Genomic DNA, 19,817 nt, shown 5'->3' on the forward strand with positions numbered 1-19,817 from the left:
TGAACCGCTCAAGACTTATTTTCCCGATGAGGAAGTTTCGTTTGTTGGTGAGGATATTTCTGAAGCGTACCCTGGTTGGAGAGTGTTCTTTGATGGAGCGGTGAATAATCAAGGAAAAGGAATCGGAGTGGTCTTAGTGTCAAAAACCGGTCAGCACTATCCTATGGCGGCTAAACTCCGATTTGAATGCACGAACAACATGGCTGAGTATGAAGCTTGCATCCTCGGTCTGAAGATGGCAATTGATATGAATGTTCACGAGTTGCTGGTTATTGGAGATTCAGATTTGCTGATTCATTAGGTTCAAGGCGAATGGGCCTTGAAAAACCTAAAGATCACACCGTATGTGCGGCATATACAGAAGTTGTGCAAAAGATTTCGCAAGATTGAGTTCAGACACACTCCCAAGACGCAGAATGAGTTGGCTGATGCTCTTGCCACCATTGCCTCAATGATTAAGCATCCAGATACAAGTTATATTGATCCAGTGGATATAGAGGTAAAAGAGCAGCCTGTCCATTATTCACATGTTGAAGCGGAACCAGATGGTTTACCTTGGTATTTTGACATCAAGAAGTATTTAGAGACGGGGACTTATCCGGAGAATGCAATGTTCAACCAGAAGAAGTCAATACGCCGTATGGCCCTCAACTTCTTTGCAAGTGGGGAAATCCTTTACAGGAGGACTCCAGATTTAGGTCATCTCAGATGTGTTGATGCTAATGAAGTTGCAAAGCTTCTGGACCAGATACATGCCGAAGTCTATGGTACCCACATGAATGGGCTCACTTTGGCGTGGAAGATCCTTCACGCCAGTTATTTTTGGATGACTATGGAGCATGACTGTTGCAAGTTTGTGCAGAAGTGTCATAAATGTCAAGTGCATGGAGATTTGATTCGAGTGCCGCCTCATGAACTTAATGTTATGAGTTCACCTTGGCCATTTGTAGCTTGGGGCATGGATGTCATTGGTTCGATAGAGCCAGTCGCCTCTAACGGACACAGATTCATTTTGGTTGTCATTGACTACTTCACCATGTGGGTGGAAGCAGCTTCGTACAAGTCGGTAACCAAGAAAGTTGTAGCTGATTTTGTTCGCAACAACCTGATATGTAGGTTTGGAGTACCAGAATCCATCATTACTAATAATGGAGCGAATCTTAACAGTCACTTGATGAGAGAGATATGTGAACAATTTAAGATTACTCACCGAAACTCAACTGCCTATCATCCCCAAATGAATGGAGCGGTAGAAGCCGCCAACAAGAACATAAAGAAGATTTTGAGGAAAATGATTGATAATCGCAGAGGTTGGCATGAGATGCTGCCATATGCTTTGTTGGGTTACCGAACGACTGTCAGAACATCAGTCGGAGCTACTCCATATTTGCTAGTATATGGAACAGAAGCAGTTATACCTGCAGAAGTTGAAATCCCTTCGTTGAGAATCATCCAAGAAGCTGAATTGGGTGATGCTGAATGGGTTCGTAAGCGGATTGATCAGTTAACATTAATTGATGAGAAGAGAATGGTTGTTTTTTGTCATGGACAACTATATCAACAGAGAATGATTCGTGCTTTCCACAAGAAGGTAAGAGCCAGAATGTTTGAGGTTGGTCAGTTGGTCCTTAAACGCATTTTCCCTCATCAGGATGAGTACAAAGGGAAATTCGCACCGAATTGGCAAGGACCCTACATGGTTCGCAAAGTATTATCTGGAGGTGCCTTGGTCCTGTCGAAGATGGATGGCACCGAATGGCCGAAACCGATCAACTCAGATGCTGTCAAGAGATATTATATGTGAAGCTTCAGTTTGTATTTCTATCATTTCCTTGTAATTGTTCATTTGCTTGTAATCATTTTGTTTAGAATTTTATCCCTCTTGTAATGAACTACGTCTGACCTGAATTCTCAAGAATGAGATACGTAGGCGGCCTATGTTGGCCTCGGTCGCTTTTCTTTGTAAAATTCATATTTTTGTTAATCCTTGAGGGGGAACTACGTTTGACCTAATTCCTGCCTCAACAGGATACGTAGGCGCCACAAGGGCTCGGTCATATCTCCCGTAAGATTTCTATTTTTCCTTTACAATAGAAACTGGGACAGAATTTTTGGGAGGGACTCAAAAATTCTCGAGAAGAAGATCTTTTCTAATAAAGTCAAGATTGAAATTACTTTGAGATTTGCAACTGGGACAAAAAATTTTAGAAGATCTCAAAAATTTCGTGATTGCTCACCAACGGTTAAAGATAAGCCAAGACAGTTAACTGGGACAGAAGTTTTGAGATGGCCTTAAATTTCAATAAGGTTTATCGGAAGTTTAGAACAACTTTGAATATTTCCCAACAAGTAATCAGATGGACCTCAAGGCATCAACTTCAAAGACGTTCGCTAAAGCTCGACGTGACATGACACTTGGCAGCGACATTTTCCAAATATTCTTTTTGAAAATCTATTTTTCTTAAAAACTTTTATTTCATGTCTAAAATATTTTGCATAAATATGTTTTGTCTTATCTATCAAGAAGCGGGAGATCAGAAAAATCAACCGGAGATAGTCAGACAAGGAGCAGACAACCGAAGAGATCGACACAGATCAGTTCATTTTTTTTTAAACTAACAATTTTTCTGTGGACGCAGGTCTATAAGCTTGCCTTAAGATCAACATATCCCACCATTCAATGAATATGGAGAAGTCAAAGGGGCAAAGAGCTCCCCAAAATTGACAATTTTTCTGTGGATGTAGGAAATATTTTATGCTGCTTATATCAAAGATTTTGGAATATGAATAACATTATTTCATTCAATTCCCAACAAGGTGAAGTTCATAATGAACGTGCAACTATGTTCAGAGATTGGACAAATGAAAACCACGATGAGAGCAATATTATTATTTCCCAGCAACTAGAGATACCTGGAAGACGTTTATCTACGTTATATTATCAGATATGATAATATTCCTACCCTGAAGGTTATTTATATCGTATTGTCGAATGAGACGATACCACTACCCAGAGAGTTATTTATATCGTATTGTCAAATGAGATGATACCACTACTCCGAGGGTCATTTTTATTCGTATTGTCGAATAAGACGATACCACTACCCGGAGAGTCATTTATATCGTATTGTCAAATGAGATGATATCACTACTCCGAGGGTCATTTTGTTTATATTGTCAAATGAGACGATACCACTATCCGGAGAGCCATTTATATCGTATTGTCAAATGAGATGATACCACTACTCCGAGGGTCATGTTTATTGTATTGTCGATTCAGACGATACCGCCATCCAAAAGATACCCAGAAGATCACATATGTTGCTAGGTGAAGCATCATCTTCGTTCGATATCAGGGAGGCATCATCAAAAGAATCATGCATCGCGAGAAAATATTCATGCATAGCAAGAGAAAGAAGTCATGCATAGAAAGAGAAAAAAGTCATGCATCGCGAGAAAGAGATTCATGCATCCCAGGAAAAAGATTCATGCATCGTGGGAAGAAGTCATACATCGCGAGAAAAGAGATTCATGCATTGCAAGAGAAGATTCATGCATTGCGAAAGAGATTCATGCATTGCGGAGAAGTCATGCATTGCAAGAGAAAGAGGATCATGCATAGCAAGAGAAAAAAGTCCTACATTGCGAGAGAAAAAAGTCATGCATAGCAAGAGAAAGAAGTCATGCATAGAAAGAGAAAAATCCATGCATCGCGAAAATAAATTCATGCATCGCGGGAAAAAGATTCATGCATTGCAAGAGAAGATTCATGTATTGCGGGAAAAAGATTCATGCATCGCGAGAAAAGAGATTCATGCATCGTAAGAGAAGATTCATGCATCGCGGGAAAGGAATTCCTACACCGCAAGAGAAGGATTCATGCATAGCATGAGAACGAGTTATGCATCGCAAGAGAAAGATTTGCCCATCACAAGAGAATCAACATCAACTGCATCATTTCTCTTTGCAAAGACGAGATCAAAAGAACCGTCAACATATTACATTAGTTTATTTTATTGCTTTGACATTCAAAGAAAGAGTACATTGAAGATTATATTGCAAATATAAGACACAAACTTTATTTGCTTCACGTTAAACCCGATAGAATTGACGTCAAATGATCAAAGAGAACAATTAAGTGTCAACACGGTAAAAGACACAGTCTCCCATTTGAATTGCATTTTTATGCTAATGAGTTTTATCTCAGTCTTTGTCGAGAGCATCCGAAAGAATGAATTCTCCAAAACAAACCGCAGGTGCGGACGACATCAAAAAGGATGCAGCACAACGTGAAACTTTTTCTTAGCAGCGAACTGGGACATAGTCCAAAGAGGAGTGCCAAACTCTTAGGAAGCGAGCAAAGGAGTGACTTCCACCACAATCAAACCACACCCCTATCAGAAGGCATGTGGGTTTTTCATAGACTTGTCGGTTTCAGTTTTGCTTCTAGAAATTTTTGGTCTCTATCGGAAGCGGCTTTCCAATCCGAGTGACAAATGTGCAAAGAACTTTGGGAATTATGTCCGTGTAAGTTCTTAATTATGGGTGTGAAGCGCGCCAAAATCATGACTAAGAGGTTGCAAGCCTCTTTTTCACACTCGACTTACTTTGTCGCTCTTCCTGAATCGAAGGATATCTTAGCATAAGAGATTTCCTTTCCAACCGATTGAGTCGAACTACAAACAACCTGATTCCCTAAGTTGGGGGATATGTAGGCGGGATCAATGTCGAAAACTCGGCTATAATCCAACATTCGCTCTTAAATCTTATTCTCGAGCATCCCGGTCTCTTCATAATCCGACATCGGGATGACTTTTGAATTCTTTCAAATCATGCGTCAAATCAAGCGTATCGAGCTACAAGTGGCCTGAATTTTCATATAGCATGAGATATGTAGGAAACCCACTTCCGGGGTTCGGCCAATCCCTAAAGTCCGTATCAAATCCCTTTTCCCAAGGATGAAGATGTGGTCGGCCAAATTTGGATTTGTCAATTTCATTTTCCTCGAATTTCTTGCATCAATCCAAGTAAAATGAGGGACAGTTGTTGACACCCAATTTTGACCCTCCCCGAGAAGAATTAATCTTCGAGTTTCTTTAATTTCAAACAATTTGGAATAATTAATTTTATAAAAAAAATCAAATATTTTCAAGTTAAGTTTGGGCAATTTTAGTCATTCTATAATTTTTAAAATAATAAATATGTTTCTAAATATCCTACTAATTAGTTTAGCTACATAATAAATTATATTTCGAATTAATTAGTTTATAACTAAATTAATTATTCAATTTCATTGAAATTAAGAAGCTCGTTAATTAATTAACATTAGTTCGTCTTATTCAAGTCTTAGTCGAACTCAATTTGGCTATAAATGTAATCCAATAGCCATGTATGCAATTGCAAATTAGCAACTCCTTTTAACGTTTGATTTGTTGAGGAAACAAATTTTGAGCCTTTATTTTTCTTTACAATCGGCCCAATTTTGCTCTTATTCTCAATCCCAATTCTCCAAATAATATAATACATACAGCAGCCCATTCCCAGATTCCAACAGCCCAGCCCACTTTTTTTCCCCACAATACAATACATACAGCAGTAGTAGCGTGCAACATTACCAGAAATAACCCCCTACACGTTTTTCTTCTTGCGAACAACGACAAGAAATCCAAAAATGGGTGCAATAGAAGCAGCAAAGGCCAGCTGCGAAATTTGTCCTTGTACCGTGAGATTGCTCCGCGTGGCACGTCGAGAACGGGAGATCAATCCCAAGCGTCGATTTCGCCCTTTCCTCTTTCGGAATAGGCAGAAATCGCAGAGAAAAGATGTTTATCCCGATTTGTGAAAGATTTTGAGTTTTGAATTCGAAATTAGCCCTTCAAAAAAATTTCATCCATTTCCCCCCAAGCTTGGAACCCTAAATCTTCTCCTATAAATATCCCCTCCTTGTTCATTGTTTGGGGTGGGGGGCAATTCAAAAAAAAAACAAATACCCAGAGGACGGCTTTGAAAAAATATAGTGATAGAACATACGAAATACGTCTGAGAAAAGAGGGAAGATAGCTAGTGTCGGTCAAAGCGTCATTCTGCTTTCCCGTTCGTTATTATTGTCTGACATTTGTGAGTCAGAGATTCTGCCCGGATTCTTTGCTCACTGTTTGTATTCGAGCTTTTTGTGGTGGAAGGCAGCTCTGCTGCTCGTTTGTATCCCTGTTCGCTGCCCGAAAAAGGTAACCTTTTTCTCCGATGGATTTTCTCTTCATCTCTTACTCTGTTTTGTTTTGTTAATATTGTAAAATCGTTACCCTGGGGTTGTTCGCTGACTAGTCGTTATTAAGTAGATGATGTTGTTAATATGAGTTATGTATCCTAGCTTGTTTTCATGGATTAGTTGTAATATCGTTTTGAGGTTTCTTTGCTAAATTTTATCGAGTGTGGTTGTTTCTGCCTTTCTCTGTTCGAGTGCGTCTAGATGTTCCCCTTTCTGAAACCTTCATTTGAGTGCTATTAATCTGTTCTATTTCATGTATGCCGTGTTTAAGTTGTTACTGTTTAATGCTAGTATTCATGTAAGTTTAAGTTCTCTAATAAGATAATATGGTTAATATATATGATATAGTCCCATGCTTGTTCGAACCATGTAGTTTTGTCTATTTCTTGGGTATTTTGTTGTCTTGCTGTCTCATGTGACGTGTTTAAGTCGAGTTTTGTCTTCATGCCATTCGATTTCAGTTGAAAAATGTTCCATTTTTACTTGAGTCGGTAGCATACTTTCCCTATTGTCTGTGACTTCCATTTTGTTCTAAATTTTATTTGCTTTATTTTTTTTTCACATTTTTTAATTTTCCTACTCACTGTTTCAGTTTGGGTCAAACATTTGACATTAGCTTTGAGTTCTTATGCTTTTATTTGAATAAGTGTTTACTTGGTTTGGTATTTTGAGTTAGCTACAATATTTTGAAATTTGTCCTCATCTCATTATTCTAGCAAAAATCACTTAGAGTAGTGTAGTATTGTTGATTTAATAATTGTGGGATATAGCATTTGTTAATTGCTAAGTAAGATTTTTTTTTTGCTCACTGGCATGTGTTCTAAAAGTGACTATTGCGTAAGTCAATCCACGCCCCCACCTTGAATATGGTGTTTTCTTCATTCCAACTATTTCTTCATAACATTTGTTTAGGATTTTTAATCGTACCGGAGTATAGTTGTATGATCGATTTCCTAGCATGTGATAATTGTTCTGTTCAAAGTGAAATGTTCTTTGTGGTAGTGTGCAAGACTTGAAGTTGTGGCATATCGATTTATTTATTTTATTTACTTATTAAATCAGCGGGTGGTTTCTTACATTTTGTTTTCTTTTTTTTTTTACATGTGAAATCTGTCCGAGTTCTCACGGACTCTCTCCTTGCATTTTTCTTTGGGCCATGGAGGCCCAATTCTATTTTTATCCGAGTCTACCGGCCATCAAAAGTCGACGAACAGGTCCCGAAGTTGAAAGGAGCAACCGATTGAGAAAATTTGAAAAGATTGGGCCAAAGGCCCACTCTCAATTCATAATAGTTGTATATTGTTATTTTGGGCCTAAGCCCTTGTCATTTTAATTGTTATTGTTGTATTAGTTTAGGAAAGGTGAAAGAATTGGGCCTAAGGTCCAAAAGATAGAAAATACTTCTATTATGCTAGAATAAGACAGGTACAAATGACTTAAATGGGCCAAAGGCCCAAAACGGAAATGGAACCAAATACTGGCCCAGGCGGACAGAAAATCCAGACTTGGGCCCAAATCTTCTTTCCTTATCTATTTATTTGCTATAACATGTTTTTTTATGTGCTTATTTAATTTTAAGGTTTCCTAATGAATGCCCCAAAGGATACCCATTCTGAATTAATCGCGTAAACTAAACTATTCATTCTTTACTTGACTTAGCAAATAAATGAACAAATAAATAAGTTTTACGAAATACTTCACTTAGATAATATTTCATTATTTTTCTATTAAAATAGGTCTCAACTATAAAGTAGTTCACTTTCTGCAAATTCAAGATAAGTTAAAATATTTTAGCCAAATAATTAATTGTCGGATAACCGCATTAGCGGATGTTCTAAATGCTTTAAAATCCTTCTTAGAACATTAGTAGGAACCCCCGAACCCTTTTTAAGATTTTCACTAGATTCCTGTTTTAATCTATTGAAAATCAATTTTCTTGATTTTTTTTCTTAAAAATTAAGTGGCGACTCTTAAAACCAATCAAAATATATTTTCCTAATAAAACAGAAGTTATGTTTTTAAACATAAAGATCTAGTATATTTTGGGAGTAGTATTGAGCACCGATATGGGGGAGAGTTAAGTAAACTCCGAGCCGCCATAAACCATGTAGCCATCTTGGGTAAAAAAGGGTCATACTTTTTAGATAATTCCTTTAGTGCTTTTTTAGCATAAGACTATTGGATCCACTTAGTAGTTCAGGTTTTATACCCCCGACAAGGTATAGGACGGCCCTGACAGCGTGAGGCAAAACACTGTATCATCACGATAGCTCTTAAGTGATGGTTGTCGGTTAGAGAAACTCCCATAATAGTATTTTGTATTTTTATATACATCAGAAATATTTGTATTTTCATATACAAACAGAGTTCACATTGTATCTTTGCATACATACAGAGTTATTATTGTATTTCTAAATACACAGAGTTGAAAACCATGTTTTAAAGTTGTTCTTTCTATTGCTTTTATTTATGCTGCTTTATATTGAAATCAATTCAGTTGAGTCAGGTAAGTTCTTCAGTTCCTTTCAAGCTTATGTCTTGTTTTAGAATTGAAAGGAATTGAAGAACTTACCTAGCTCAATTGAACTGAACTGATGCCAGTTGGCCTGCATCTTCTTATGATGCATGCAGACACAGGTAACCAGGATCAGCATCCAGCACCTCATTGATCCAGTTGAGTACTCAGAGTCAGTTGGTGAGCCTTCTAGCTTTCCGGAGGATTCTTTTTATTGTTTTCAGTATTTTAGTTCATTAGGATGTGATGGGTCATGTCCCGACGTCCATCTCAATTGTTTAGAGGCTTCATAGACAGAGTTAGTTGATGTTAGTTCATGAGTCTTTACTTTCCCTTTTCAGTTAAGTTGAGACTTGAGTTGCTACTTTGGCAGTGAATGTTATTTATTACATTCTAAGTTATTATTGAGCAGTTCAATTTATTCTTTTAAAGTATATGTATCTTCAGTAAAGTCTTTCGCTGAGTAAGTAAGCCAGACCAAGGGTTCGCTTGGGGCCAGCAATGGTTCTCGAATGCCGGTCACATCCAGGGTGTAGGCTCGGGGCGTGATAAAAAATACTTTAAAGAAATAAAAATAATTTCAGAAAGAGTCTTTTTCACTACCCAGTTAACTACACATACGTACAATGTATGTTGTTTATTTATGTCATTTATTAAATTAATAAATTATATTATCTTGAGCCGTAGTTATAAAAAATTTGTAGAAATCGAAGAGTTGGCTTTTCATTATTCAATACAGATTATTATATTTGTCAATTTTCTCCATATATCAGCTCACACTTTTGCATTATTCTTTTTTACTCAACATACTTCCTTATTTATGTTTAGGTAAATATATTCTACTGATTTTTCTTCTCTTCCTCTTATTACAATTTTACATTGTTCTTTCCAATTTATTGATACTATTTTTCCTAATTTTGTCTTTCCTTTTTTTAATAGAAGTGTGCAATCCATATTATAATGCAAAAAGGAAAATTGACTTTATAGTGTTTTTAAAAATATAGATATAATTATTGTTATGCATTTCAAGTTTTCTTTATATATATACTATTGAATGTTGGTGTATAGATTGAAAGTTTCTCAATTAATTGCAAGGATTATTGTGAGGTATGATTGATTAAACTCATTAGAAATACATATTCTTATTATGCTTATAGTTTGAAATTTGAGGGTATATTTCTTATCTTATACATGTTTTCCAATTTTTATTGCAATCAAAAGTTTTAAAAAAATAAATTATACATACATTTATAAATATAGACATATATTATGCAAGCATATACTATGGGATATACGTGTAATGCACGTGTCCAGATAATCCTACTATTAAAAGTAGAAAGCTCTAATATGCAAAGTTGAATTACCATATTTCCCTCCACCAAATTAATTTTTTTATTAAATATCTGATAAAATCATAATATTTTAATTACATAATTTTCCATAATTATTATTATATGTTAAAAGCTCTTACATCTTCTCCGAACTATTGTTCATTCTACCTTCCACTTTTAATATTATTTATCCCTATCTTTTCACATGTTCTACATTCTTTCTATAGAGTCGATAATCCACCATGGAGTTTATCCACATTTGAATTTCTTTCTTAATATTTGCATTTCATCATTTTATTTTCTTTATGCTAAGTTTTATCTATTGGTTTAATTTTTTCTCGCAGGTAACAAAATCATATAATGATAGCAAGGTAGCATGACTTAGTTGGTCCATGACCATTTCATGGTAGCTAGGATGGAACACTTGTAATACCCTTCCTTGTATAGCTTGGACTTTCATGATAGTATGCCTTCCATGGTAGCATGGTCTAGCCTAGTATGGTGCTATTCCTTTGGTAGCTTGGTCTAGCCTAGGGTGTTATTCCTTGGTAGTCTAGAAATGATGATAGTAATCATTTAAGTATGATAGCCTAAAGTGGTACTTAGTATGGGTAGGATTATGGGATCTTATTCATGCATCAAACAAGTATGACGTGAAACTACTTATTAAGTGTTCTCTTATATGTTGTATGCTTAGCTTGGATTGTTGCTATAGTTGTCATCCTTGATATGTTGACTAAAGGTGAAGGTTCCCTTGTTTACGAGAATTAAGCTAAGGATGAGATCATGAGATGGTAAGTATGATTATGATGACCAAAGGGGATACTTAGCGTGGATGGATTATGGGGTCTTATCCATGCATTGCACAAGTATACTTGGAGTTTACTTATGAAGTGGTTTTCTTATGATATGAAGGTCTAAGTATTGACTATGTATGTGCTGAATTTAATAGTTTTTATGCAAAACAGTACTATCCCTTCGATTGAAAAAACAAAAAAAGGCATAGAAGAATGGCAAGCAAAAGAAGGAAAACAATATTTTGTTAAAGAAAAACAAATTATTACTAATAATATTGCATAAGCAACAAAGATAAAAATTGAATTACTAAAATAATCTTAAATTGCTGATTTTATATATATATATATATATAATCTTATTTATTTTTAATTAATAAGCTATTTTTTCATTACTTATAAGTTATAATATATCTCATGTTTTTTTTCCTTCCAAATTCAGAATTAGCATTTCAATTTTCTTTGTTTATTCTTAAGATTTTTGGTTGTGCTTATGTGTTATAGGTTCTTTTCTTTAACTCTCTCTCTCTCTCTCTCTATATATATATATATATATATATATAGTTTTTTTTTAAAAAAAACGTTACAAATATTAGAACTAGGCTATATTAGTATAAATAAAAATGATAGTAATAAAAGAGGATGTCTTATCTAATGATATTATATTAAAGACTACTTATCATATATATTTAATGATAAAAAGCTTCACATAACATACATTCATCATCTTAAAAAGAATCTTAATTCCTCTGGTGATGACTTGCCAAATAATAGATAACGTAAACATTAATATTTCATAGAGGATGCATATGATTTAATTAAATTCTATTAATTGTCAAACTTTTTTATTTCCTTCGGTTAATAATTAGTATTAATGATGAATTTAAGCTAAGTTCTTGTATAAATGAACATTACGAATGTTCCTAATTCTCAACATTGAATGAAATAATAGTTGATAACTACAAAGTAAGGTATGTAGAATTTTTCTTTTGTAGTCAAATCGGAGCCATTTAATCATCTTTGTATACTCATTTTGGTATGGTTACATGTTATATATCACATTTTTGGACCTAATAGTATAAAGTTTAATCATTACTTTAATTACCAAACCAGGTTTTGTTGTCCCAATTTTGCAGGTTCATGGAATGTCTAAATCATTTTACATACGATAAAGAAGTTATTTAAATAGATTGACTGTTCATATATTTCAAATTATATATTTTTTTGTTGAAAAGTTTGTGATACTCATTACAATGTGATTTGATATAACTCATACCTTATATAATATTTTCACAGAACTCAATTGTGCCAACATATTTTTATTGTGTCTTCTTTAGATGCAGAGGTTGGAAATGCAATTCACAGAGGTTATTATGAGAACAATTATAATTCTAGGACAATTAAAAATAGGAAGTATCTGAAATAGAATGGTACCTTTGTTTCATTCCTTAAATATTGCAATGAACTCCTTTGGAGATCAAGATGAACAAGCCTTCTGGGATTAAAATTTTCTGACAATAACTTCCAAGGATAACAATGCCAGACAAAGCTACACAAGTTGTTGGGCAGGTACTCAATAGAGCCATCTTCTAAATCTTTTGGATATGGATCATGCCATAAGCATAATATCCTAAGCTTTTGCATATTTTTCATTGCCTCTTTGCTGAAGCTTGGTTTTTTAGAATAACGAAAACAGATTGCTTCCATTTCCCTTGTCCCCTATAAAAAGATTATGAATCAACATGTCATGTGCAATTCACTTATCAATATCATTGTTTTCTTACTCTACTCAGGTATGCAAATTTTTGTCATGTTTTATATTATTTATTATTGTACTTGAAGAGCCAGCACCATCAAATAAAATTTGAGGTACAAATATTAGTTAAGAAATATGCCGCTTAAGAGAAATGCTTTGCGTAGTTAATTTTATTTGTTAATGATACATTTTTTGAGAATTTTATTAGACTCAAGTTAAAAAGTTTTTCATGCTCTCATAAAACAAAATGGTAACTAAAATAGTGTCAATAACTGTCATCATTTAAATGAAAAAAAAATAATTGATCATTGAATTAGTAAGGTAAGTATTGGCCCTCCTAAATTTTATTTTTTCATTTATGAATTTTTACTAATAAAAAATTACTTAGGGTAAATAAATGGGTGATATTAGCTTTTAAAATATTATTGATTAAATTAGTATGAACAAATTAAATACTGTATAAATTTCAAGTTAATCCAAAGAATGATATAAGATTAAATATAATAAGTGGCTATTAGAGTAATTCATAACTTATTAACATGAGATAAACAAACTAGGTAGTGTGGATTTGAAACAATTTAAATGACTTGTGCGTCAGTATATGAAGCTAGAGGAATAGAGTATATTTATCTTTGAAATATGAATACTATAGCATTTTGTTTAGCTTACTTACCATATTGTCCATCATCGCATCTTCGAAATCTTCAACATTCCATATTCTGCTACATTTTCCGGAATCTTTTTGCATTTTCACTACATATCTACCCATGTCTTGAATTAAGTCATGCATTTGAATTGTATCATATGTAGAGATGAACACAAGAGATTTCTCAATTAGACCATGCAATCTGATACGAGCGTCCAAATCATAGCTCTCAAGAATTTTAATGGTCTCATCTTTGTTCTTCCCTCTAAAGAAACATGCGATATCTAGAAATATTGTTTTCTCTTTATCTTGCAACCCATCAAAACTTATTTTGAGGTTTTTAACAATGTCTGGACTAGATTCTCTCTTTATCATGTCTACAACTTCTCTCCACATAGTTTTATCTTGATTATGTAACCAAATCCCCCACAATCTCAAGGCTAAAGGAAGGCCTTTAGCATGACTTACTACCTCCAACGCCAACCTCTTAATATTCTCATTTGGAGCTTCGCCCTTGAAAGCATGTTGATTGAACAACCGAATAGCATCATGTTCAAGTAATGTAGTCACTTCATGTACTACATTATTCATCCCTAAAATTTGCTTGTTTCTAGTTGTTGCAATAATTCTACTCCCACTGCCAAACCAACGAAGATCCCTTGCTAAATACTCCCAATGATCATGATGATTAATGTCATCAAGCACAACTAAAACCTTCATAAAACGAAGTCTATGAGCCATCAGATGCTTCCCATCCTCCTTATTATTCACATATTTTTTGTCTTCCCTTAATAGTTCAGAGAGAAGGATATTTTGCAGAGAATGCATTTCATTTATGTTAGTTTCTTTTACATCCGCAAGGAAACTTGCATATTCAAATTGAGGTGAGAGTGTATCAAAAACAGCTCTTGCTAGAGTCGTTTTACCGACTCCCCCCATTCCCCAGATCCCCAAAATCCGAACATCATTAGTTTCCATCTCTAGTAGGGATTTTACTTTCTCCAAATGAGTATCTATTCCCACAATATCTTGCAAATAAGATGAAGAAGTTTTGCATAATTTGGAAGAAACATAGTCAACAAGTTCTTGAATACATTCTGATTCAATCCTACAAAAGTAAGTGCATGATCATGATAGAAGGGACAAGACACATAAATCGAACTCCTCAAAATATTATCTATGTAACAATGTCATTGAGTAATTAAATTGATAGAAATATATAAAATCAACACAAGTGACTTTAGCAAGTAATTTTGGTATACTTGGATGACCATAAAATTTATTCACTCGATAGAAATAAATAAAGTTTTGAGGTACAGATTTGTTCTATAGTAGTAGAATATTAGCAAGTATGATTCAATATATGTTTTTCACTCACCTGTCATGAATATTACAACCTTTTAGATCTGCGGCATCACTTAGAGCAGTCCTCCATCCTTTCACCTTCTGCATTCCTTCAATATCATTGTTATACTTCTTTTTGTGTTTGGCAAAGGCATTTGCAAAGCTCTTCGTTTGCTTCCGAACTTCTGATGGATACACATCATAGAAGACTGGTATGACTATTTGTCCATTTTCTTCCTTGCATTCCATGATCTTCACTAATTCATTCAAGCACCACCTCGATGTAGCATAATTCTTTGAGAAAATGACAAGGGCAACTTGAGACTCTTCGATAGCTTTCAAGAGTTCTTCTGGGATGGAATTGCCATTCTCTAGCCTTTTATCATCTTGAAAGGTGAATATTCCCCTGTGTTTCAAACCTTCGTACAAGTGACCCGTAAATGTTCTCCGAGTGTCGACACCTCTAAAACTTAAAAAGACATCATACTTCCATCGCGGACGGTATTGTGAATCACTCGCAAAAGAAGAAGAAGAAGATGCCATGGATGTCTGAGAAGAAAATACAAACTATGTGCAGGTGTGATAATAATAAGATGAAGAAATATAAAGCAAAATGAAAGATGAATGTTTCTGTGAAATAAGCAGCTTCTTAATGCTCTCTACTCCACTTGTCATTAGAATTATTAGGAAATTCCTTAAAAAAGAATAGGAAAGTTGGTGAGAAAGAAAAAGTGAATTAATTACATGGCCCTACTTGAATGAAAAAAAAGAATCAACAACTATAAAGAAAGAATATGTACTGTAACAGGTTGAAAAAGTCTTCATCCATCAAAATATGTCTTTGATGTGTTTGGAAAGGAGGAAAATATGTTCCAAAAAAATGACCATTAACTTGCGGACCGACAATTTGACTAAAATGACTTTTCAACTAAATTTTAAATTTTTAACTAAATTTAAGAAAGAAAGAAGATTTTAAGTTGTTACTTTTAAGAAAGGAACTTGGCGTAATTCATATTGAGACAAAATAATTAATATGTAACTAAATATATAAATAAAATAATAGGTGTTTCAAAAAATAATGAAGGCTATGTTGGAAAACTTAATTAAATTAAACCATAAGAAACAAATAAAGTTAGTTAATCAATAACAACATAAATAATAGGAAAAATTACAGAAATTCCACCTTTTAATTTATTTATTACCATTATCCCCTATAAGTTTTACAAATCTCCAAAATTCCTTATTTTTGCGCATCAAATTAGTGTATCTTGTGCATCATATTAGTGTATCATGTATAACATATACATCAGATTAGTATATCATATATAAAATGTAATGTATCTTACTTAACGATTAATGTATCTCGCGCATCAGATTAATGTATTAGCATTTATATTATTGTATCCGTTTGAGGAATTTCTGTAATTATAAACTTTTAAGGGATAAATTGTAATTTTACCTTAAAAGTATGTCAGCACCTCTAAAACTTAGAAAGACATCGTACTTCCGACAGTTTTGTGAACTACTGGCAAAAGAAGAAGAAGATGCCATGGATTCGGTTAATTTGTTGAAATTTGAGAAGAAAGATAAGAAGTGTGTGGACATATAGATAGAATTGATGACATTTGGGGTAAAGTCATTATATGAAAAAGGAGGGGTCTACTCCAATTGTATTGAATTATTGTTATGGGGTCCACAAACATAATGGACAGCTCAAAATATAAGTGGATGAAGCTGCAACGAAAGACCATAAAAAGGATAATGCTAAATGGCCAGAATTTCACCTTTGTGGCTCCAAATTCCACAATAAAATACTATAAGAAAAGTGTGAATTACTGAGGAATTTTTCTGGGATTAGTATGAATATTTGCAGGAAAATCTCCATGTAATTCACACTTTTCTTGTAGTGAGATATGTATACGATCTGAAGTTTAAGGAAAAATCTTTTTGGCCAGAAAATTAGGTTAGAATCATAAAATAACATATTTCACACTATGTTATTTTACTTTTTTGAATATTTTTATCCTTTTAACTTTAATATCTTTTAATTAAAAAATAAAAAAAAGATCAATTTATTTTAAAATAAAAAGGATATTTTAGACTTTTTAAATTTCTGGTCATTTAGCATTACCCGGAGTTTAAAGTTCAAATTATTCCCTCTCTTCTAATGTATTTATATTTAGAATATCTTTGATGCATTATCTGACTTGATATCCGAAAGACTGGTGTATCTTACTTGGAATTTGGTATAAAATTATTAATTAACAAGACAATATGTAATTATCTCAAACTATGAAGTAAATTAATATTTATGGTAAAAACTATATGTTGCGTATAGCAAAAGTTATTGGGAAATGGAGGGAAGATGAAAAGAGGAATTGGAAAAGATTCTCTTATACTTGGCATTTCTCCTCATTGGTGGTGGAAAGAAAGATAGAAGTGTTTAAATAGATAAACACTTTTATTAGTTGTTAAAAGGGTTGAAAAGAGAGACCTCCCTCTCGCCATCGTCGCTCGGCTCGACTACAGCTACGGCTTCGGCTTCGGAAAATGATCGATTTTTAGACAAAGTTTTATTTGAATTATTTATTTAATTAATTAAATGGTTAAAACGTTTCAATTATTTAGTTAATTAACCAAAATGTTCCGACCCAACTCGGATCTGCGTGACCCGTTTTATTTAAAATACTTTCCCATTTTATTTAAATTTCTCACCGTTGGAGATGACTGCTTTGAAAGGTTGCAACTTTCAGGAACAGCCATGGACCAGAACTCTTGGCTATAAATACCAGTGATTCTTCAGACTTTTTACTTACGAAAATTCATGATTTCTACTTCTTCTTCTGAACAAATTTTATTAGTGTACTTTACTGCCGTTGAGTGGCTCGCTGAAGGGTATCAATAAATTGGTGATTGAGATCATTCTATCTTGGGAGGACATATTCNNTAAGGAAAAATCTTTTTGGCCAGAAAATTTGGTTAGAATCATAAAATAACATATTTCACACTATGTTATTTTACTTTTTTGAATATTTTTATCCTTTTAACTTTAATATCTTTTAATTAAAAAATAAAAAAAAGATCAATTTATTTTAAAATAAAAAGGATATTTTAGACTTTTTAAATTTCTAGCCATTTAGCATTACCCGGAGTTTAAAGTTCAAATTATTCCCTCTCTTCTAATGTATTTATATTTAGAATATCTTTGATGCATTATCTGACTTGATATCAGAAAGACTGGTGTATCTTATTTGGCATTTGGTATAAAATTATTAATTAACAAGACAATATGTAATTATCTCAAACTGTGAAGTAAATTAATATTTATGGTAAAAACTATATGTTGGGTATAGCAAGAGTTATTGAAAAATGGAGGAAAGATGAAAAGAGGAATTGGAAAAGATTCTCTTATACTTTAAGAAAGGGCATTTCTCCCTCATTGGTGGTGGAAAGAAAGATAGAAGTGTTTAAATAGATAAACACTTATATTAGTTGTTAAAAGGGTTGAAAAGAGGGACCCCCTCTCGCTATCGTCGCTCGGCTCGACTATAGCTACGGCTTCGGCTTCGGAAAATGATTGATTTTTCGACAAAGTTTTATTTAAATTATTTATTTAATTAATTAAATTAAATTAAATGGTTAAAACGTTTCAATTATTTAGTTAATTAACCGAAATGTTCCGACCCAACTCGGATCCACGTGACCCATTTTATTTAAAATACTTTCCCATTTTATTTAAATTTCCCACCGTTGGAGATGACTGCTTTGAAAGGTTGCAACTTTCAGGAACAGCCATGGACTGGAACTCTTGGCTATAAATACCAGTGATTCTTCAGGCTTTTTACTTACGAAAATTCCTGATTTCTACTTCTTCTTCTACACAAATTTTATTAGTGTACTTTACTGCCATTGAGTGGCTCGCTGACACTAGAGTTTGGGTATCAATAAATTGGTGATTGAGATCATTCTATCTTGGGAGGACATATTCCAAATCAAACCTCGGATACTAGAGCGGANCAACTCGGATCCACGTGACCCATTTTATTTAAAATACTTTCCCATTTTATTTAAATTTCCCACCGTTGGAGATGACTGCTTTGAAAGGTTGCAACTTTCAGGAACAGTCATGGACCGAGACTCTTGGCTATAAATACCAGTGATTCTTCAGACTTTTTACTTACAAAAATTCCTGATTTCTACTTCATCTTCTGCACAAATTTTATTAGTGTACTTTACTGCCGTTGAGTGGCTCGCTGACACCAGAGTTTTGGGTATCAATAAATTGGTGATTGAGATCATTCTATCTTGGGAGGACATATTCCAAATCAAACCTCGGATACTAGAGCGGAATAATTTCTTTAAGGGGACATTGTACATTTAGTGGGCTTGATCTTCTTTCCATTGATCTGTATTTACAGGTATGTTTTACATATTTTAGTTTTTTATTAATTAAAGTGAATTGGATGAAGTCAAATCGTGTTGTCGGTGACATAGAAATTACCCTTCTTTTTTCTTTGCACCTTCATCTACTTGTACTTTTAGTGGTCCTGTGCATATTACATTAAAGTTTTCAAGATATTTCCTACATTTTGTTGCATTTGACTAGTTATTTATCTTCAATGAAATAAAGTCTAGTCTTTATCATATTTTGTCATTCACAAAGAAATTACTACGATATTACTTTACTATTTTAAATAAACAAAGCCCACAATTTGTTGGGTATAGCTTTATTTTATGACGTTTTATTTAAGATTATTTTAATAATTCAATATATTTTCCATTGAGAAATAATATTTGATCCAAAGGTGAGTTTAATGGATATGAATAAAACTGGTATGATATTTCAGGTTCATGACCCATCATAGGCAATAACGAATAGGTGATTTAGTTCCTTTTGCCAAAATTTTGATGAAAAGAGTTATTCAATACCAATAAATAATTGAGATGATAATTGTTAGGATCGAAATAAGCAGGTGTAATGCGGAAGTTAGCAAAGCAAACCTCGATAGACCACGAGTAAGAAGACAAATGAGAAATATACCAAAGGACACAAAGATTTAACGTGGTTCGGCCAATCGACCTACGTCCACAAAGGCGATGAACAATCAACTATAATTATGAGAGTACAAAATATAGAGAGAATTAACCTCAACCAATTCACTC

General features: G+C 33.7%; 1 protein-coding gene across 1 annotated transcript in view; it reads right to left on the minus strand.

Annotated features, from left to right (window-relative positions):
* Positions 1–19,817, minus strand: part of LOC125843865 (TMV resistance protein N-like) — a 367,653-nt gene that overhangs the window by 294,286 nt on the left and 53,550 nt on the right. The window contains exon 2 of the mRNA XM_049523087.1: positions 14,932–15,115. Within this exon, the coding sequence (XP_049379044.1) occupies positions 14,932–15,115 (184 nt within the window). The remainder of the gene's footprint in view (positions 1–14,931; positions 15,116–19,817) is intronic.

The sequence above is a fragment of the Solanum stenotomum genome, chromosome 11, assembly GCF_019186545.1.
Source record: "Solanum stenotomum isolate F172 chromosome 11, ASM1918654v1, whole genome shotgun sequence".
Taxonomy (NCBI): domain Eukaryota; kingdom Viridiplantae; phylum Streptophyta; class Magnoliopsida; order Solanales; family Solanaceae; genus Solanum; species Solanum stenotomum.